Below are 23538 nucleotides of genomic sequence, written 5' to 3'. Positions count from 1 at the left end.
CCTCATTCCAAATCCTAGCTGTCTGCTCCTTCATGGCCATCTACTTCAACTCCACCCTGCTCATGTTGTCTCCAAATCTTCCTGCCCTTTCTACTGTGTCCTCTGGAACTCATGATTTATAATTAACAAACTCCCTTTCATTTCAGATGTCCTCCTCTCTTGCTCTTTCTCTTTTCTGGTACTCACAGAGACCTGGCACTCTCTCTCCCCCGTCACAGCACTATATCGTTGGCCAGCCTTTCTAGTCCTGGTTACCCCTATTCTCACACTGCTAGTGCCAGCGGAGGAGCTGGAATATTCCTTGCTTCCCATCATCACTCCATCTAACTGACACCATTCAGCAGCTTTCCTCCTTTGAGATTCATGTCATCCAAACTGATTATCCACCCCAGATCCTGGTGGACATTATCTACTAATCTCTTGGTTTTTCTCCATCCTTTCTCAGAGTTCAGTCTCAGTCTCCTTTCCACTAACAGTTGCCCTCATACTAGGGAAGTTTGACACGCGTTCCTTCAAATAACTTCACTTTTCAGTTCTTCAATCTACTCAACTTCTCATCACTTACTCCTCCATTCCATACCCTCCTAATATCATCACCCATGATCTTCTTCTCCTTCATTCTAGTCTGATGAAGAGGTAGCCCTTCTCCTTGTCAAGGCCAGCTCCCAACATGTACATTTGCTCCTGTCCCTTCCTATCTTCCTTAGCAAACTGTTCCCACTATCATCCCTCCTCTCTCCCTATTTATGCCCTGCTTTTTTTCAGCTGTGTTCAACTCTTTGTGATCCCATTTAGGGTTTTCTTGGCAAAGATACTGGAGTGGTTTGCCATCTCTTTCTCCAGTTCATTTTACATGTGAAGAAACTGAGGCAAACAGGGTTAAGTGACTTGTTTGGGGTTACACAGCTAGTAAGAATCTGAGGTCAGATTTGAACTCAGGAAGATGAGTCTTCCTGACTTCAGGCCTGGCACTATTTCCATGCATCACCCAGCTGCCCTGCACCTATAAACAAGTCCAAATCTTCCCCATTCTTAGAATTCCCTCACTAGATCCTACCATGCCTGCTACTGACCACCTTACATCGTTACTTCCCTTCTCAGCTAAGTGCCTTGAAAAAGTGGTCTGTACTTGGTGCCTCCACTTCCTCTCTTCTAAATCCTCCATAATCTGGCTTCTAATTTCATCATTTAATTCAAACTGCTCTCTCCAAAATTACCAATAAAATCTTAATTGCCAAAGCTCCTTTTCTCAATCCTTATCCTTCTTGTCCTCTCTGAGGCTTTAGTACTGCTGATTATTTTTTCCTAAAAACACACTTCTTGGGTTTTCCTGACAATGCTCTTTTGGTTCTCCTCTTACTTTACCTTACTCCTCAGTCTCTTTTACTGGATTTTCATTCGTGTCATACTCATTAACTGTGAGTACATCAGGAGACTGTCCTGGGCCGCCTTCTCTTTTCTCTCACTTGGTTATGTCATTAACTCTCATCGGCTGAGTTATCATCTGTAATGCTGATAACTCCCGTACCCATATGTTTATAATTCTAGTTTTTCTTCTGAGATCCAGTTAGTTCTGCATCATCAACTGCCTGTTGATTGTTTACCCTCTATGTCCTATAAGCATGTCAAATTCAAAATGTCCCACACAAAACTCATTATCTTTTCCCCTAAACCCATCCCACTTCCAAAATTCACATCTATTGAAGGCATCACCACCCTTTCACTCTGCACCCTTTCACTCTGGTTTGCAACCACATCTTCAGCTCCTCTCTTACTTAGCTAATTAACTGCTAAATATGGTCATTTCTATCTTAACAACATCTCTCGAGTAAGTTTGCTTCTCTTTACTCATACTGCTACCATTCCTTGCCTGGACTGTTGCAATAGCCTCCTAATTGGTCTTTCTTCCTTCAAGTCTGTCCTCACTCCCATTCATCTTCCACATAGCTATAAAAATGATTTTCCTAAAGCATGAGTCAATTTCACACATTTCCTTTGCCCCCAGTAAATTCCAGGAGCCCCTAACTACTTCTAGGATCAAATATAAGCTTCTTTGTTTGGCATCTTTCTAATCTTCTTACTCCCCTCCGTACAGTCCATCCAAACCTGCCTACTTGTTCTTCATCCACAATGCTCTACCTCCCAGTTCTTCCTCTTTCAACTGGCTGTCTCTGATGCCTAGAATGCTCTCCTTTCTCCCTTAGGCTTCTTTTTTTGTTTTGTTTTGGAGGCAATCAGGGTTAAGTGACTCATCCAGGGTCACATAGCTAGTACATATCTGAGATAATTTTTGAACTTGGGTTCTCCTGACCCTAGGGTCAGTGCTCTATCCACTGGGCCACTTAGCTGCTCCCTACCCCCTGCTTTTTAGAATCCCTGGCTTCCTTCAAGATTCAACTCTGATATCAACCTTCTGTGAGAGTCCTTTCCCATTTTCCCCCTGCTGCCTTCTATCTACTACATTAGTATTTTGTATACGTTCATTTTTGCCCAGTCACAATGTAAGCTCCTTAAAGGTACTGTTTTCAATTTTTCTTACTCTGCTTAGCACAGTGCCCAGCAGATATTAAGCACTTAATAAATGCTTGTTGACTGATTGAATAGAAAAGTGACATCTAATTTTCCGTGTGCTCTTTCCACTAAGTATAGTATTACAACTTTAGATAAAAGAAAACAAAGCCAAAGAGATAGAACTTCAGGTGAACTTGGAATCAATTTATTTATTAAGCACCTACTATGTGCTAGGCACTATGCCAGGTTTTGAAGATACAAGTATATAGAATAAAATAGTTCCTACTTGCAATGAGCTTAGTCTACAAAAGAACAAGAGCAAGCATAGTCTTTGTTGTCTGTTAACATGATTGGTTCTATTTTGTTAGATACTAAGGATTCCATAAAAGATTTTTATCCTTCATTTGGTGTGTTTGCTAATGAATGAGTTTATATTTTAAAAATAAATGCAGTGCTCACAGTTTTAGTTTAAATAGGGAATATTTAAAAGAGCCACATCTAATTTATTTACAAGCTGATTATCTAGTTTATAAATACTGGGCATCCTTTTGTTAACTGTATTGTTAATTAGACTTTTCATCAAAGGACATGTGGTGGGGGAAGAGAGAGAAAGTAAAACTTTCATCAGTTGATGTTGCTACATCTCAGCAAGTACGCTTAAAAGGCTAAGTTGATCTTAGGTGCTCTTGTATCTCCATGAGGCTGATGGCTTTCCTTTTTATTTTTTTAATTTTATTTGTATTGATAGCCTTTGTTATCATGTCAGTTTCATTCTGACTACACCCTCCCCTGCTTCTACCACCCCATGAGCTATATTTATAACAAAGATTTAAAAAGATTAAAAAAGCAATTCAAGTAAAACCAACCCATATATCAAACACATCTAACAGTATGTTCAAAATATTCCATATCAATAGTGCCCCACCTCTACAAAGACCAGAGGGATGGGTATTTTCTCTGCTGTTGTGTGGGGCCAAGCTTAGTCATTATAGACGTAGAGTCCCTGCCCCTTCCAGAGGCCAATGAAAATATGAGGTTCTCCTGCTGGGTTGGGAAGAATGATAAGAATTCTACCTCAACTCCTACCTGCCTGAGATGACAAAGCTTAACCTTGAAGACAGTGAAGAATGGAATGGAGTGTGACCACAACAGCACCCTAGCTGGGGTCCCTTATATTGAACTTTTTCAAGGGCCATGCTAATCTGCAGGCTGAGGCATCAAGCTTCCACCTTCCACCAAGAGCCAGGGGCACTTCTATGCAAAATGGGAAAGGCCAAATGCTGATACCATCCAAGGCCTACTCTCCTCTAATTTGCTTTCATCTATTGCCCTGTTATTAATCCTTCCAACAGAGAATAAGGCAAAGTGGAGAGAAAGCCCTTTCTGGCTCAGATTGAATGGTCAGCATATAAAACAGTTATCTCTTTAAGTGGTATTTTAGATCTCCTGTTATGCATTTGAAATTGTATTAAAACCAAATAGCTATAGAACCTGTGCTAAGTCTATTTAGTTGAATGTATGAGGGGGAGATGTAAAAGAAGGGGCTATCTAGAAGGAAGTAGATCTAAATTATGGAGGGTTTGTAAAACCACTTAGAATTCTGCTAGCACAAACAGGCTGGGGTTCTGAGTCACACATTTAGTTTAACTGAGAAAGATAATCCCTTGGAGCCATACTTAGTAAGTGCAGCAGCTCCTTGGGCACTATCCCATTAAGATCCAGGTAAGTATGCCCCCTTTAGGCAGCTTCATAGTCTTCCATTTCCATCTGGGCTCACCATATTTGTGCTGGGCTTAAATTAATGTGGATACTTGAGTGGCTTTAGCCCTTTTGCAGGTCGGAACTACTAAACTCAAGCAATCCACAGCCTTAGCCTCCCTAGATATACTGGGAGCCACCACACACCCAGCTGAATGCTTCCTTTATTAGATAATTCTTTTCTTAATTGAAAATGAAAAAAAAAATAAAGTTATCTAATTGACTATGTGTTGAAACTGCTAAGGGTGTGAAAATTATAAAAATAAATATTGTGGTAATTTAAAAAGTTTGAAGACATAGTTTCTGGGTAATTTAATCATTTTATTAATAAGGCCAACATGTTGTTAATAAAAGGAAAGAGAATTATGGAGGCGGGATCACAGTTTATATACCCTTCAAAGAGTAGGTATTCCTGAGAGGTGTTAATCAACTCTGATTGGATAACACAATGGGAGGTGGGCTATATTAAAATGAGGGACTGAGAGTAACACAAAGTCACCAAACTATCTCTATACTCTGACTACCCCCAGCCTTGGGCTATCTAGATAAAAGGATCTGTCTCCACCCAAGAAGAACACACCAGATTTCCACACCTTAAATTCCCTGTAAGGTTGGGTGGGGTCTAACCAAGATTGAGGAGAGTTATTTCAATCTCATTATCAGTAATGTCCTTCAAGAGGATGATATTTTTACTTTTTAATATCAGGACTTTAGAAAATGGGGGAACTCTGGATCTCCCCAAATCACTGGTTGTTAATAATCTTTCCTCTCAATATGAGAGAACAACATAGGAGATTAAGTCAGGATCAAACATTTTTTATATAGACTTGTTGATACTGTAAAAAGTGAAAACCTTACTCATACTAACATAAAGTAAATTGGCATCTACTGAATATATTAAAGATTCTCCATGAGTTCACTGAGATGACAGAAATATTTGTATAGAATAAAAACTCAGTAATTCAGCCAGTTGTGACAGAACATTTTTCTGCATTGGTACAAAGGCAAAATGCAGAATACTATTTGGGTTGGAAAGAAGAGGTAATTCATATAATTAGATTTTCACACTACTTCTGGAGGGTACTCACAGTATCTTGACCCAGTTATTTCATAATTAGGAATATATTCTAAAGCCACAGCCACTACTGAAATCCTTGCAATTTCTTCCTCATTATGAAGCCAAACCTAGCATGATCCAGGCTGAATTATATATATAGTCCTCAAAGATGCTGGTGGATGAGCACTGCCTCATTTCCTTTGGCTGGCTGCCCACTGCGATTGCTCTTTAATCTGTTGCTTTTACACAAAGGCCTTGGTACAATCAAGAAACTAACCATTTCTCAGCTCTCTGCTAGTCCCAAAGCGGCTATCATCTTTTTGGCCCTACAAGGCCTGCTGATGCCTGAGGTAATGAGGGACAACCAGACAACGGACACACAGACAAACATGCAGAAGGAAAAGAAGGGGGAGACAGAGACAGACAGACAGACACACACACACAAAGACAGAGAAATGAGTGTCAGTTTGATCTATGCTCTGACCTAGAATGGCACTGCCACACCTGTTCTGAACTTTTAACTTTGAATCAAAGATTCATATCAGACCTGCCTCTTATCACGGGAAGGAATGGATTATTGACTTCAGGATAGCTATCAGTAGCAGGGAAATCAATGACTGAAGGTAGCCAGTCATAAATTTCAAGTGTAAGGAGCACAAGTCCTCTCTGTAGGTTCTTGCTATAGTTGCTCACCAGCATGACTCTACTTTTATCCTTACCTGTTCCCATAAGTTAAGAGTAGATGGATGCACTAATTACAGGGGCATCTGCAAAAGGCAAATATGCCAAAAGGCTAAGAGAAGCTAAAGTTCCACATCATTACAATGATGTCTCATAAATGTCCACAAATGAAAAGAAATGTTTTAATCAAAGGGAAAACTATAAAGACATGACTATAAGCTGTGAATCATACAATTAGCAGAATATATGTTTAGGAAAAAAAAAGGCTTATGGTTTCTGCTTGAGGTACCTCTGTGCATTGTCCAAGTATTTAGTTAGTAGCAAGGAACCCATTATTTGTTGTCATTCTCTGCTTAGTAGCAGATTCCAGTTACAGGAATACCCAGAAATTGGACTCCAGCTGCCAATGGTTCCTCTCAGTGAGCTTTTTAATATCTAAGAATAGGTTTGCCTTTTCCTCTTTTTTTTTTCCATGGTAACAGAGCATTGGAACACCTGTGACAATTTTCCAGAGGAAAAGGCCCCATTTGAGCACAAGGACAGCAATGCAAAAGGAGAATGAGTCATTAGATCTGAATTCAAGAGCAAGAAAGGGGTGGGTACTGGAATGAATAGGGCAATTTGATAGCTACCATTTTGTCATATAAAATCCAATCTTCTCGGGCTTATGTTACTATTACTGAAGTTGCCAACCAATTCAATTTCAGTCTCCCCATAAAATAAGTATTTTTCCTACAACTTCAATGAATCACTTGATGCAGTCAGTAAGGGTTCCATTCCTTTTCAGGGGTCTCCTTTATTTTGTATTTTCTTATTTGGAGGGGAGGCCTTCATAGTTTTAAAAAGTTATTTCCCCCTCTCTTTTTACCTTCCTCTTGCTGGTATGGGAATGACTGCATTGACCCATTTTCTTTTTAGTTTTCAGAATGCCAACCCCTTGATTCTACTGTAATACTCTAAATCTCCCTCCAAACCATATCTGTCTAATCCTTGGGTAGAAATGCATTCTTTAATCCTGCTTAGCCTTACAATTCCACAATATCTCCCTAATCATCACAGTTATCTTTTCCCCTCATTTTTTTCCATGACGCTCTATTTTTCAAAATACCTACCTACATGTAACAATATTCTAAGTCACTACTATCCACATAATGTCTCTCATCATGCTTCTGCTTTATCAGTTATAGCAATTATATATTTAGTTAATTCCTACCCAAAACCTTCATAACTATACTAATTCATCATTTTGATGAATGTTTGAAAACAAGATATGCATGTCTCAAGGCCAAGAAAAACTTGACTTTTTTCCAGAATTATTCACCCTACTTCTCATTTCTCTAGTAAGAAATTCTCAGCAACAACCACCACCACCCAACGTTAAGGAAGGGGCTATTAAGGGATAGCCTGGTAATCCTGGTAATTTTCAATGCAGAAACAGGTATTCCTGTCAAAGAAGTTATGCCTCTGTCATGCTGGTCCCTTCTCCCACTAGGGAATTCCATTCAGGGTCTCCATTTTGGAAGCAGAGCTCAGTAAGGTTATGTTGTAATCCTTGCCCAGCTTTGTTTCTGACTCTAGGAACTTTGCCACCACACGCCTATACCAGTGTCATGGGCGTTCCACCCATTATAATGCAAGCTCCTTGAGGGATGACTTTCTTTTTGTCTTAATTTGTATCCCCAGTACTTAGCACAGTGTGTGGCATATAGTAAACTGTTAATAAATTCTTGTTACCCAGCAATACTGTAATGATGATCAACTATAAAAGACTTAGCTACTGTGATCAAGACAATGATCTAAGACAATTACAAAGGATATCTGATGAAAAGGGCTATCCACTTCATCAGAGAACTGATGAACTCTGAATGCAGATTGAAGCATACTTTTTACTTTCTTTTTCTTGTTTTATTTTTTGTTTGTGTTTTCTTTTGCAACATGGCTAACACAAAAATATGACACTTCATATGGTCAACTGATGTAAAATTACTTGCCTTCTCAAGAAGGGTGGAAGGGCAAGAGGGAGGGAGAGAATTTGGAACTCAAAATTTTAAAAAAAGAATGTTAAAAATTATACGTAATCAGGAAATACTTGACAAAATAAGTAAAAGTATTTAAAAAAAATGCTACTAACCAACCTAATGTAGTATACACTGTTAAATAGGTTCCTGTGAAAGTTGGCTTTGCTCATATATTTTTCTTAATAATAGGAAAGGATTCAATGAGGGTGGGATAGACGGAGAAGGAGAAATGACTATAAACACAAAGGACAACAATAAGACTTAAAATGAATGAATAAAAAATATGAGCTACCACCAGTATCACTACAATGAGTCCCTATGTGTCATTGTCGTTCAGTCGTTTCAGACTCTTCCTGACCCCATCTGTGGTTTTCTTAGCAAAGATAGTGGAGTGATTTCTCATTTCCTTTTCCAATTCATTTTGCGGATGAGGAAAATGAGGCAAACAGGGTTAAGTAACCTGCTCAAGGTCACACAGCTAGTAAGTGTTCGAGGCCAGATTTGAACTCATAAAGATGAGTCTTCTTACCCCAGGGACAGCACTCTATCCATTGCACCACTTAGCTGCCTTTCCATGTGGATCTGGACCAAATAAACCATAGAAACCAAACTATATTTTTTACAAGCAGCACAGATAACATCATTTGAAAAGAGTTCGGGAAAATATATAAAATAATGTATAATGATAAGGATTTTTGTTGAATTGATGAACAGGGACATTGAAAAGATTTCAGCTTTAAAAGATTTCAGATTTAAGCCTGACTAATTTTATAAATCAAAAATCTCTCACTTCCTGTTTTTTTTAAGTAAAACAATCTTTTCTTTGTTAAGTTAGAATAAGAAAAAAACACTTTATGAAAAATGAATACATGGAAAAGCATTTATTAAGTGCATACTATGTGCTAAACACTGAGCTAAGTGCTAGGGATACAAAAACAAAAGTCAGGCAGTCTTTACCTTCAAGAAGCACACTCTAATGAGGGGAGACGATACATATGCAAGAGTTTCGGCCAGGGAGGGAGTATTTGGTTTGGAAAGTTACTGGGATTGTGAGTAGTCTATACTGAGTAGTCTAACACACCATTTCTAGTAGTAGTGGTTCCAGTACTGAAAAAGGGAATTGCAGAAGTAGGGAGAGGAGGGAAGAAAGAAGAGCAAACACAGTAGGAACATACTACCTACACCCTGAGTCAGAGAAGAGATGAAAAGAATTTACTTGCTCTAACTCAGCTGGGAGTAAGAGCTGGGAATCTTCCATTGAGCAGGGCAAGGAAAAAAAGTCATACAATTCTCTATCTGACCTTTTGTTCTCCAATTAGGTCTCTCTATGAGGCAGGTTAAAGACAAAGGTGAAAATGTGTTGACTATTCCCAAGACATATATATATTTTGCTTTTATCTATTGCGTTGTTGTTCATCCCAACAGCGAATAAAGCTAAGTAGGGAGAAAGCCCTTTCTGGATCAGATTGAATAGTCAGTATATAAAACTATTATCTCTTTAAGCCCATATATTTTGATAACTGCTTTTCAATATAATTGTTTTCCTTTGTAAGTCTATGTATTTTATTCTATAATTTTATTTGTTTTTCTGTTTTTGTTTTTGGTGAGGCAATTGGGGTTAAGTGACTTGCCCAGAGTCACACAGCTAGTGAGTGTTATGTGTCTGAGGCTGGATTTGAACTCAGGTCCTCCTGACTCTAGGACTGGTGCACTATCCACTGTGCCACCTAGCTGCCCCTATTTTATGCATTTTAAAAGATTATTCTGAGAAGGGGCTCATGGGCTTCATCAGATTGCCAAAGGAGTCCAGTATAGGAAAAGAAGGTGAATAAGCCCCACTCACCAACAGCATTCAATGTCTCTGACAGAACACTGACAATTCTCCAAAGCAGTGGCTATGAGGAGTGGAGGGCGGGCTAGAATGATCTTCTAGCTAAGAAGCTGGAAGCTATTCCTCTCCCAGCAAGGTGGTGTGGTAGAGAACAATGAACAAGCAATTTGGGAGGCAGAGAGTGGCAGTACTTGGGACAGTTTGAATAGCAGTAGGAGGGAGCTTCCAGAGATGATGGCTTCAGAAGTGAGGTCAACAGCAGTAGTAGTGCACAAGGGATGCTGGGACACAGAACTGTGAGAAGTTAGGCAGAGGAGGTTTTCCTAGGCATGATGCAAAGAACAAAGCACTGAAGCCCCTTCCTACCTCAGAACACGAGCTTTCTGAGGAGTTTCCCTTCCCCATCAGTTTGCGAGTATGTGAGAAACTACTCATTTATAAAAAAGGACAAGGAATGAGCCTACAGCAGGATTTCCCCCCATTATTTGTTTTGCTATTCTGTTCTAATTAAATGATTTGCTCTTCAATTTATGGTTCTTGCCTGGTCTACTACTCACTAGCTGAATAGGTACTACAGAGGGGGCTCAAGCCATTATTTGTCCCCTTGACAGTGAACCCCAGTAATCTGATTCCAGAGTTAAGTATGATACCCATTACACATGCATTTGTTCTCCAAAAGAGGGAGTATTTTTCTATGGCAAGACAAGGTTCTAATGTCCCCTCAAAGGTTATTAATATGAAAAAAATTAAGTGGAACAAATAAAAAATATGCAATTCAAAAATAAAGTACAATAAACCACATAGCACAGGAATGAAATGTAAGAATGAAATCCACTATAGCCAAGTATAATACATAAGAGAAGCTCTTTTCTTTCTAGGTAATCTGATCTTTACCACTGAATAAAACAGTGAATTACACCTTAATAAGAAACAGGCCATTAAATAAACAGCAGAGTATTCTCCAGTTATTATCGAGGCTGTTGCTGTAATAAATCTCTATGGAGATCACTTGTTTTTAATGAACAGTTCTTAAACTGATTTTAATGATTAGCTATATAAAATTAAACACCAAGAACTCTTTCATTACATAAAGACTAAGCCTTGAGGTTATTTTCAATTACATTAGGCTATTTACCCTAGAGCATTTCCTTGGATAAAGTTCAATACAGTATTGTTTATTGTGTCATTTGGAGATAAATCACTTTCCAAACTGTTCCTACAAGCATAATTTTGGAGAACTTTTACTATGAAACACTCAGACAGAAGAGAAAAAGCAAATTAAGTACCATACCTGTGATATTTGCTTGAGCATGTGCTAAAACAACAGATTAAGTTTTCACATACATTTATTCCCTGATGAATGCATTCTATTTTATTTAGGTTGCATATCCATAGAATATATTCTATTGCATTCAACAAATATTAATTTGTGGTACTTTAAAAAAATACTGATCTCAATTTCTTCCCCCCTCTCCATCCCAACATATATCAAAAAGCAACATGAATTGGGCCAGGATAAAAATATGCACCAATTCCAGTGTTCTATATTAAGGTATATTTCATATACCTAAAATGACATCACCTCCTCAAATTACTATAATATTTACCATTTACATTACAAGCAGTTGCTAATCAGAAAAGGTCTGTTGGCCAGAGGGGCAACACATTAGGGCTTTTTCTATTTACCTATGATTAAATATTAGAGTTTGCAGTACAAAGGCAAATAAAACTAATTTTTCAGTGTGATTTTTAGTAGGATACAGATGAGAAAACAACTACGTTATGCAGTATCTGAAGTTATTCCACCAAGGCAGGGGTCAACAAACTATATCCCATGGGCCAAATCCATCCCACTGTCCGATTTTAAACAATCCACAAGCTAAGAATGGTTTTTACATCATTTAAAATGGCACTCTGTTTTCCTATGATTCAATGAGCTAAGAATGGATTTTATAACCATTGCAGTCACATAGATCTGGGTGGAGGGAGGGATAGTTTGCTGACCCCTGAACTAAGGACTTGATCCTCACTGATAAAATGGAAATTATACTCTGGTTTTCTTGCTCAGTATCCAGACATGAAGATCCATGATGGCCTACCATTAGTATAGGGGGGCAGTTAGGAGCCAAGTCCTATTGCTACTAGTATGTAAATGGAAATCACTAAATTTAGAACAGTTGTTTTTCATATAATCACAATGATCTGTCCACTAAGACAATGCCTCCCTACTGGTGTCAAAGAAATACAGCACTGGTAGTTAGTTATAACTCTCAAAAACAGGCCAGTAAGGGGCAACACCCCAAATGCTTCAGTTGTATAAATTACAGCTGTAAAACAATAAAAGCATATGCAAGGATGATGCGAGCTATTTATATTTGCGTATTTTGCTGAGCAATTTTGCAACAGAGGATTTTAAAGCACTTTATAGACATCATGCTGGATCATTTTCAGAAATACATTATCCATCTGGGCCATTGGTAAACCAAATGTTAAATTACTCCAGGGCACTAACTGGCAGAGCAATATAACTAGCAATTCTGGCAGTCACCCTGCCCCTACTCCATATCCCCCCCAAAAAAAAACTCACCAAGGGCAAGAAGCAAGAAAAGCCCCCTGAAATGAATCTTTAAAAATGAATTCAGTTGAGTTGCGTCAATTCATGTAAGTCTCTCCAGGTTTGTCTGAAAGTATCTAGCTCATCATTTCTTATAGCAAAATAGCATGCCATCACAAACATACACCACAAATTGTTCAGTCATTACCCAACTGATTGGCATCTCCTCAATTTCCAATTCCTTGCCACTAGAAAAAAGCTGCTATAAATATTTGGGCATAAGTTCACAATTCCACCAACAGTTCATTAGTGTCCCAATTTTCCCACATCCCCTCCAACATTTGTCATTTTTCTTTTCTTGGACCTGTGATTTTATTGGTGAAATGAGCTCTGGGGTGAGGAAACTTTAACAATGCCTCAGGACAACTATCCTACAAGTTAAAATGTTAGAGAGTTGCCTGGGACACTGAGAGGCTAAATGAGTTTCCTAGGGTAACACAGCAAATACATGTCAGAGTTAAGACCTGAACCCAGGTCATTCTGACTCTGGCTGTCATCCCGCTAAGCCATGCTGCCTCCCATAAACGTTTGTTGAAGTGAACACAAATACCCACAACTTTCCCATTGCTTCTTCAAAATTTTAAGGTACTTTACCTGGGATCAATCTGTATGGACTTCTTGTTTAGCTGCTCATATCCAAACTGGTTTAACACAGTGACTATAACCATAGGAGCTAAAGACTGGGCAGGTTTGGTAAACAAAGCATTGGTTCCAAAAACCATCGAGGAAAGGGGTGATCTGTAATGGATAAGATCAGAAAAAATCCATTTCATACTCAACCAATGCTGACATCTATTCACTCATGTATGGAACCTGAAATAGAAGCACTGTTTGAAAACAGATGAATAAAATCAGAAAAGCCAACCAAAAGGATGAATATTTACATGCCCCTCCACCCCGTAGTATTTAAATGAATTGATTCTTAAACAGATGTTATGTATTAATGATCAAAATAAGTTTGCATAAGTCTGAGGTACTGATAAATCTCATGGTTCAATGCAAAGTGTTATCAGATGGTCTTTTAGTTTTATCTTAATATCTTTATGCCTCATGGGACGTGGGGCCTAAAGCCATGGTGACATAGCCCAGCTTCTGCTGAGCATGGCCTAGGAGAAAATCCTGTTACCTGGTTATCACATTATTTTTAATCAATTAAAGAACATCTTATGGAATAAAAAACAATTAACACACTGAAATTGTATAGGGTATGAACTATTTATGAAACAACAGTAACCAAAAATATACAGACTAAGTGGTAATTTTGCCGGAGCCAGAGGTAAGGGTAAGTGAAGGACATGTGTTCCTATCGAGTATCTTTGCCAATAAACAGCCTTGATCAATTGAGTGGTGAGTGTGGCTTCTTTCCTTGGCAAAAGAGCTCAAATGAAAATGTATCAAGTCTGTGTCTCAAACTCACCTACTGCTTTCCAAACTAAAACAATACAAGACACTGGAAATGTAAGGGAATCAGCTGGAACTTTAAGGCAAGTCTGAATGGCGAGTGACCTCTTTGCAGCAGGCCAAAAAATTTTTTTTCTCATTAATTTTTAAAATGTCTGGTAGGCAATTAAACAGCAACAAACATGGACTTTGAATTTTGTTCTTGAGGTGTCATGGAGCAAAAGTTCAATCTCTTCTTTTACAGGAAAAGCGAATTTAAGCTTTGTGTCAGACATGTACTAGTTGGTAAATGATTTCAAGTTTCTGAGAAGTAAATCTTTTTATCTTTGGGGAAGGGCATTTTTATTTTTACGAAAATTTTCATTGATACATTTCATTTTGATGAAACAAATGCTTATCAACAAAGTACTTTCCCCCCAAACAGCTAAGTCAAACCACTGGTGTGACTGCCACTGATGACACCTGTCTCTTGAGAGAAGCATACTGTCTAGAGCATGGACTAGGGAGTCAGGAAGACCTGAGGGTAAATCCTGGCTCAGATATTTATTAGCTGTGTGATCCTTAAGCAAGTCACAATTTCTCTGAAACCTGGTTTCCTCATCTATAAAATGGGGCACATTAGATTACATGTAAAAAACTTGGTAAACCCTAAGTTGACATACAATTGTCAGCTGCTGCTACTATTTTCCCCTTTTGGTCTTTATTAACAACAGAAAGGTAAAATCTGTTCTTTAATTGTTAATATGGTTCAACACTGACTTGCAGCTGACTTCTGTTGTCTCTCAGGTCTGAAAGTAAATCTTTCTTAGTATTGGCTGTAATTTGATTCCCTGCCCTCCCCAAAATTATAAAATCACTTCAGGAAAGGGGTGAAAACTACCAATGCCAATATTTGTTTCTTATCCTGGTCCTATGAGCTCTCTCAAAGTGACACAACTTTTAAAAGGAATAGAAAGTTTTTTTTAAAAATGGCCACTTGATGGTCTTCTTCAAGGACACTTCTATGCCTACAAATAAACTATTCCATTTCTGCCATGAGCCCTAGCATCCTCACCTATCAATTGAGGAGGCTGCATTAGATAGCTTCTGAGGTCCCTTCCAGTTCTAAATCTATGACTGAAGTTGATTTGCAGATGAAAACACAACTGAAATGCAGCAAATTTTACAGTCCTGGTCTACACATGTTGACTTTTACAGTCATTATTACAAAGGAACTTACTTCCGTTTAAATTTCAGTACATCTGCATCAATGATGTCAGCCAGAGGCAAATTGAATAAACTAAATGAGGCTTGAACTACTACCCTAGAAAAAGAAAATAAACACATGACAATGGTTATCAGAATCATAGGTTTGTTTTGTTTTTTAGAAATAAATCAAGAAAAGTCAATATTTGGTTTAAAAAAGAGAAAATAAAATACAGAGGACATATGTACACCAGGAAGAGCTGGCTAATAATTTTTTCCCTCTCATGAAGAGAAGAGTCCAGGGCCAATTTGCAAGAAGGAAACAACTCTTGAGTAAGGGACATCACTCAGACCACAAAGATTCAGACACAGATGTGGCCATCAAAAGTTACTGGCTCAGACAGACACAGGCTCTACACAGACCTGGAGAGGTCTGCACTGACATTCATGCAGCCCCTAGAGGTAGGCAGCTAGTGTTAGATGGAGATTTTACTTTTTTAAAAAAGGTTTTAATCATGTTTTGTTTTTGTATTTCGAGCATTTACAGATCACCCTCACTCCATGAGAAGTATCTTATAACAAAGTAAAACAATTAAGTAAAACTAACTTCACCTCATCTGAAAGTACAGGCAACATTCCACATTTATAGTACCACTCTCATCTCTATTTAAAAAGAAAAAATTAACAGAAACCTATTTTCTCTCCTGAGGGCAGCTAAGCGGTACAGTAGTTGGAGTGGTAGACCTGAAGTCAGGCTCTGGCCTTGGACACTTACTGTGTGACCCTGGGCAAGTCACCTAACCCTGTTTGCCTTAGTTCCATATCTATAAAAATAAACTGGAGAAGAAAATGGCAAACCACTCCAGTATCTGTGCCAAGAAAACACCAAATAGGGTTACGAAGAGTTGGGCATAACTAAAACAACTCAACAACAACAACTTTCCCTCTCACCTCTCACTCTACTGAAAAAAAGAGAAAAGAAAAACAAATTCCTTGCAACAAATATGCAATCAGGCAAAACAAATTCTTTCCTTGCCTGTATACAAAAATATGTCCCATTCTATCTTACTCTAAATCTGTCACCTTGGGGCAGCTAGATGGTGCAGTGGATAGAGCCCTGGATTCAGGAAGACCCGAGTTCAAATCTGGCCTCAGACACTTGACATTCACTAGTTGTGTGACCCTGGGCAAGTTACTTCACTCCATTGCCTCACCAAAACCAACCAACCAAACACATAAATAAATAAATAAAAATCTGTCACTTCTCTGTCAGGAGGTGGAGAATATGTTGCATCATCAGTCCTTTGGAATTATGGACGGTCCTTGTATGGATCATGGTTCTTATAGCTTTTGAAGTTGCTTGCCTTTACAGTGTTGTTGTTGTTATATAAAGATTCTTTTCCTGGTTCTGCTCATTTCATTATTAATCTGTTTATAAAATTTCTCAAAATTGATTTTTTATAATACTAATGTTATCATATAATTTGTTTCCTGGTTCTGTTTATTTTACTTTGTATCAGTTTTTTAATGTTTCTTTTAAATTCTCTATTTCTCACAGCATGATAGAGACTCCATCACATTCATAAACCATAACTTGTTCAGCTATTCCACAATTAATGGGCGTCCCCTTAGTTTAACCCCTCATATATATATATATATATATATTTACACATATCTCTTTGATCTTTGAAGGAAACAGACCTATCAGTGTTATAATGGATCAAAGGGCATGTACTGTTAGTAACTTTTTATAGATAACGCAAACTGCTTTTCATACTGGCTGTACTCATCCACAGGCCCACCAACAGTTCATCAATGTGCCTGTTTCCCCAAAGCCCTACAACATTTATAGTTTTTCTTTTTTGTCATCTTTGTCACTCTGATGGGTGTGAGGTAGAATCTCAAAACTGCTTTATTTTGCATTTTTTTAAATTAGTAGTAATTCAGAGCATTTTTTCATATGGTTACAGATAGCCAGGGTTTCTTTCCTTGAGAACTGTTACAGTCTTAGACTGTTTATCAACTGGGAAATGACTCTTATTCTTATAAGTCTGAATGAGTTCCTTTATCAGAAAAAAAAAATGAAATCAGTAGCAGAACAAGCAAGTATTGAAAAAGAAAAAAGATAACCGGCAGGAAACTACAGGAGCAAGGATCATAGGAAAAGTCAGAACTAAAGAGCAGTCCAACAAAGAACTATGACCAGGAGAAAGGAACCCAGACCTTACTTTTTTCTGGTTCTGTGAGCCATGGGAATGGTGTACATTTGGGCAGGAAAGGGTGACAAGCAAACCACAGCCATACAGGATATCAGTAAGAAGGATTATATGAATGCCTTTGAGAGCACAGTAAGAGGTTTTCTTGACTGTTTATGTGCTCAGTTAATCTTTCCAGTTTTTTTTTGGTGTGGTATAAATAAAATCTTTTCTATATTTAATGTCTTAAGTTTTAAGAACTTGAGGAAGCAAAATGAAACAGATACTGATGTTCTCTGCGTTTCCTGATATGAGAGTACGAGCTAGAGAAGTTCTGGGAGGTATCCACAAAATTGCACACAGGTCCTCCGGCCACAAAGAATGCTCCAACACCAATTACAGAAATAAAAGTACACACATTCCCTAAATGAATATACAATAAGCATAGCCTTCAACAGAAAACACTATAACCCTAAGGAGATAACTTCTTTAAGAAAATTTTTGTTTTTCAGTCGATCAGCTGTGTCCAACGCTTTGTGAATCCATGGACCATTGGGGAATATGTGTCCATGCAGTCTTCTTAGCAAAGATACTCCAGTGGTTTGCCATTTCCTTCTCCAATGGATTCAGGTAAACAGTGGTTAAGTGACTTGCCCAGGTCACATGGCTAGTAAGTGTCTGAGGCTGGTTTTGAACTCAAGTCTTCCTGACTCCAGGCCCAGACCTCTATCCACTGAGCCATCCAGCTGCCCTCTAAGAAAACACTAAACACTTATTTTCCTTTTGAATTGAAAAAAAAATACCCTACTTTTTTCTCTTGAAAATATGAAACAGTTTCTAAAAAATAACTAAACAATTATTTTCCTTTTGGACAGAAAGAAAAACCCTACTACTTTTTTCTCAAGCTAAAATCCCCAAGATCCATTACCAGCTCATTAAATTTGGCTCACATTGCTGGTATAAGCTCTAATTAACAGAATATGCCATAGAAACACATCTGAGACTTTTCTCTTGGCATGAAGAACAGGACATGTAAGGTACTAATAGGGGAAAATAAAGTCAAATATGATAAGGAAATGGAAAAAAAAGCCTAAGTTAAAGTAAAATAAATTTCTAACAGAATTTCCAATAATTATCCATCAAAGATACATTGCTTTAATTCTAAAAATCTGTAGAAATGATTTTTAATGCAAAGAATCCCTAATTTTATAGATGAAATAGGTAGACAAAGATATGGAACAATTTGAGAGGAATGCAGCCCAAACCTCATCATCAAAGATCAATATGGGTTACCCATTATCCTTTCTAAGTGTTCTCTTTAAAACAAAAATATGTGTCACTAACACCAGCATGAATTAATTTGAAAGAGCATTAGTAGGGGAAGAGAGTTTACTGAAAAAAGGGAGAAAAGGGTAAAGAAAGGAAGGGTGAGGGATTGGTTTACCTCAATATTATATTTGGACTCTGCCTCAACCATTTAGCAATGAAAAGCCAAGAGGAGCTATATAATCCAATATGTGCTATCTTGCTGCTCTGAAACTAATCTCTTCTGTAGATAAATATAGAAAGACCAGTCAAAGAACTTTTTTTTTACCTTAGAAAGAGTGAACAAAAAGAATTAATGCAAGCTTCAAATTTTTTCTTTTCTTAACTGGCAAATATTTGTGGATTTAGGATCAGGAACATTGTACTTACATGTTAGCTACGAGATAAAAAGCCAAAATGTAATAGTGTTCCTGTCCCAGGACAAACATCACAGCTGCAGCTGCTCCTTCTATATAGAAGGAAAATAAAACAACCTTATAGTAACCAAACTTCCTGAGCCAGGAGTGGCTGAGGAGCACAAGAAACTGAAACAGAAGGAGAATGACACTGGGTTAGGAAGGGCCAGACTTTCTCATGATTCTCATTTAATTGTTATTAACTATTAATATAATTAATTTATATATAAAATAGTTAAATTAAATAGCTGATATTAATTATTAATTTAATTATTGCCCACAGGTAATAATTCTTGTTTACATAGTGCCTTACAGTTTTGACAATATTTTTTCCAGGTGAGAATTTTCAGCCCAATAAGATGGCTATATCTCAATATATCTATTAGCACACAAGCTGAAAGAGCTGCTATTAAAGGTTGTCATAATAAAACTGCCATTTATGTAGCTGGTCTGTAGGCATATGTCATTTCTCCTATTTGATCTTCACAACAGCCCAAACATGAAATAGGAGATGAAAGCATGACTTCTCTTATTTTTTTTTTACAGATGAAGAAACTGAGACTGAGAGGTTAAGTGATTTGCCCAAAGTGATAAAAGTGGCAGAGCCAGTACTTAAAAGGTTTTCTGAGAACACATTCAGGCTCTTTCTGCCCCATGAAGGTTGCTTCACTATGTATTGCCAGCTTCAAAAAATCCATCAAAGAATGAATATATCCAGCAACTAATGAAACGATTTATTGTTTTATTCCTATGAAAAGCTGCAAATGGTCTCTCATAATTTTATTTATATGCAAACATGAAAATTCCTATAGAATGTAATCAATCACCTAAAAGAATCCACTGCTTAAAAAAGGAAGAGGTAATGGTATAATATTCGTGGTCTGACTGATGCAAATCTAAAGTCATAATGCATACATGAAAAATGAAGGGTATATTTCATGATCCATCTCTGATAAACTCAGGAGTTTTCAGAATATGTCATTTAATTCAATAAACTCTAAGTACCCACTACGTGCAAGCACTTTTGTAAGTTAGAGAAATATACTTCCTAAATTCAAAGAAAACAAATGGGATGTATTACTTCATGATTCCAATTTAACCTTTCTTTATGATGCTTCCTACCCTAGCCTCTCATTCTTTCTTTTTATAAAGGTTCAATTGGGCTGACAGCCTTGAATTTGCTACTATACCTCCTTCTATCAATAACAGGTTAATTACACTACATTAAACATTTTTTTTTGCTGTATTTCTAAGTCTGACTTATTGCGTTTTAAGAAATAATAGCTCTTCTTTGGGAATACCTGAAACATCGAGTTATTGATCTATGTAATTCTAGGTATTTCTTCGAGTTTTACTGTAATACAAAGTTTCATGACTCTATTATATTTATCCTTATGCTAATTTTATGGGAACATAGAAGTTTACTCTTTTAAACGAGGTTGCTTTACATCCCACTATTAGATGTACGATGTGGGGGAACTTCATAATTTAAAATTAAGTTTAAAAAACATATACCAAAAGAAATCTTTTCAGATTGCAATTTAGAATGTTACAAAAAGCATGAAAAAATTATTCTTCCTTCCCCGTACCACTGTCCATCTTACACAAATTGAGGATGGGGGCTTTTAATTTTTATATTTATTGAACAGGCGTTTGAGAGCATTCTGTTTCCATCACTGATCTGGCAAACATGTCACAGATGACTAAATGAAGTCAAGGGGTAGTGAGGACAGTGCTGTGCTTACAGAAATTACTTAGTGGATGTTTGCTAAATTTAATTGGTTGGGCAGATGTAAGGGCAGTGGATATATAAAATTACTATTTTTTTTCTTGTATCCTTTTACTCATTTACCTCATGAGTACTATTTGCCATTAGTGAGAAGTCAGCTTGAAAAAATGAAAATCTATAGGCCTAGTATACAATGCATCTGTCTTTATTATACCTAAGTCACTGTTAAAATACCTTAAACAAACAACTGACTGTTAATCCTCTACTCCAGTAACTGAGGAAAGCATTACTTCTATATACCCTATTTGAAAAATGAAAAGAAATTGTCTATATTTGAAAGTCCATTTAAAGCAACTCAGTTCAGTATTTTGATCCACAGAGATTTGAGCGTGCTAAAATAAGGCCTTCAGGGGCAGCTAGGTAGCGCAGTGGATAAAGCATTGGCCCTGAAGTTAGGAGGACTTGAGCTCAAATTTGACCTGAGACCAAACACTTGACACTTATTAGCTGTGTGGCCCTGGGCAAGTCACTTAACCCCAACTGCCTAAATAAATAAATAAATAAAACTAAAATAAGGCCTTCAGACTAAAACAGAACTTGGATTTAAGTGAATGTTGTAAATTATCTTCACACATAATTGGAAAAAATAAAATACTATTAAGTGGGGGGGAAAAAACCTGTCCAAATGCCATCTGAAAGCTGTTTCTTTCTTTATATGTATGTTTTAGTAGTTCATGTTAAAACAAAGTTCTTTGCCCTAATTATATTAGGTATCAAAATGTTCACCCCACAAAAGCGGCAATATCTCACATTCTCTGACAATTAATGTACATTTATTTCTTTGTACAAAGACACTTTTCCTGCCCTTTTCTTCATTAATTGCTTCTTATGAAAAGGGACAGTGCTATTTTACACATACATTAAAGCTTTTGCACTTCACTCATAGGACAATCTCTTACTTGAAGCTCATTTACTCTTATTTTATATACAATTCTGACAAGTCTGGTTATTTTCAAGTCCAGGGGATATTAAAAGCAACAAGGAGATGCTCTACTCAGTTGCCCTAAAAGGACTGAGAAGTGAACTGCTAGCAGCTTAATGGAAAAGAAAGTTGCTTTTAAAAAAGCTCATAAACTCAAAAAGCACAGCAATTTGGGTCCATTTGTGTGCAGGCAAACTGTACTCACACTTCAACAGACCATATTAGAAGTAACGCTCCTAATGATGATTTTGAGTCATTAAGAGAAAGTTAGATTATGTTAAGAGATATAGATAAGATTTGAAATTTGTAGGAAAAATTGAAGGCTCCTTTGAGATAATCTAGGCCAGTCCTCTCATTTTACAGATGAGGGAATTGAAACGTAAAGGAATTAAATGATATTCAGCTTAATAAAGTGGGGAAGCCATTATATGCTTTAGAAATATCTGCATCCAAAATTGCTAAAATAAGGTTATTCATATTTAAAGGGAATAAATTCTCAACTACAGGAAAACTTTGAGAGTCCTTGACAGATGAAATTTTACTTGGTTTTATTAAGGTAGAAAACCTTGTTTTAACACTAAGGTTGAGAAACAGGGATAAAGTCACAGCAAACTTTTACTGTTAGGTTCTGTAGGCACTAAGATTCAGCTTTTACAGACACTAAGGCTTTATTAGTGCAGATTTTCTTTATCATCTTTTAAAAAATTAATATGTACAGTTATTATAAACTAGCCATCTCCACAGTTATTTCAACAACCATTGGGAATATTCTGAGTTCTCCTTAGCCTGAAAATTGGACCAAGATCCTTTGGGTAAAAACCTCTTTTAACTAAGGATATACTTAGGAATCTTAAATGCCCAAATGAAGCAATCAGGACCCACACTGAGGAAACTGCTTAGTTAATTTTCCACAGGTCTGCCAAAACTTCAGAGAAAACTCTAGGGGAAATCTTCGTATAAACATTAAGTCAAGATTACTGGACCATCACATTCAAAAGTCTAGTGTTATTTTTAATTTTTGCCTCTCCTTTTCCTCTTTTATTCAGTTACCAAGTCCTGATGATTATTCTTTTATAATACATTTTACATGTATTCTCTCTTGTCTATTCCCAATATTATCACCAGTACAGACATTTATTTAACCTGCATGGATTAATGCAATAAGATTTTAGGCCTTCTGGCCTCCACTCAGGCCCTCCTACCACTGTGAATAGTGTTTTATCACCCTTAATAGACTACAAAGACCCATAAAGTTTTACCTAGATATTATCTTCACAGAGCCTAATACCTGGCAGGCACTTTGATGACTTTGAGATGCATCACTCAAGGAGCTTAAAATATCTGATCTTTAAAGTCCCTTACAGATTTAAATCTATGATCCTATAATCCTGTCTTGTTTTGTTCTCTTTGGGTTTTCCCAATCTTTTCCCATCCTTCCTTGCCTACCTCTTTTCCTCCCTGAAATTTTCCTTTTTTTTTTTTAATGTCTGTTCCAAATCTATGACTGTATATAAATCTATATAACATAACCTTTTAAACACAATTAGGTCTGGTAATTTCTTTAGTAATATGATGGCTAATAGCTTAAACATTAATGTATCAATAATTATGGCAAACCAAAGGTACTCTTATAGTGACTGGAAAAGCAAGATTAAATCTGCCTAATTAACTAAAGTTGTGTTCAACTTCAATAGTGTTAAGTCAAAATTAGGCTGTCCCACATACCTAAGACACATAGTCCCTCTTCACCTCTGCCTTTTAGGGTCCTTAGCTTCCTTTAAGGCTCAACTCAGGTATTATCTCCCACTGGAAATCTTTCCTTATTTCCCTAGTTCTAAGTGCTCTCCCTTTCCTC

At 37.1% G+C, this 23538-nt stretch overlaps 1 protein-coding gene across 3 annotated transcripts in view; it reads right to left on the bottom strand.

The window, feature by feature from the left end:
* LOC110193444 (transmembrane protein 180-like) overlaps nt 1-23538 on the bottom strand; it is a 47289-nt gene that overhangs the window by 2921 nt on the left and 20830 nt on the right. For all 3 annotated transcript variants that reach the window (XM_020965245.2, XM_020965251.2, XM_078152892.1), the window contains 3 exons: nt 18947-19101; nt 15091-15174; nt 13065-13208 (listed from right to left, as the gene is read on the bottom strand). In XM_020965245.2, the coding sequence (XP_020820904.1) occupies nt 13065-13208; nt 15091-15174; nt 18947-19101 (383 nt within the window). The remainder of the gene's footprint in view (nt 1-13064; nt 13209-15090; nt 15175-18946; nt 19102-23538) is intronic.

Source organism: Phascolarctos cinereus, unplaced genomic scaffold, assembly GCF_003287225.1.
Source record: "Phascolarctos cinereus isolate Bilbo 61053 unplaced genomic scaffold, phaCin_HiC Scaffold_4;HRSCAF=312, whole genome shotgun sequence".
NCBI lineage: Eukaryota > Metazoa > Chordata > Mammalia > Diprotodontia > Phascolarctidae > Phascolarctos > Phascolarctos cinereus.
This window is presented reverse-complemented; position numbering and strand designations above follow the sequence as displayed.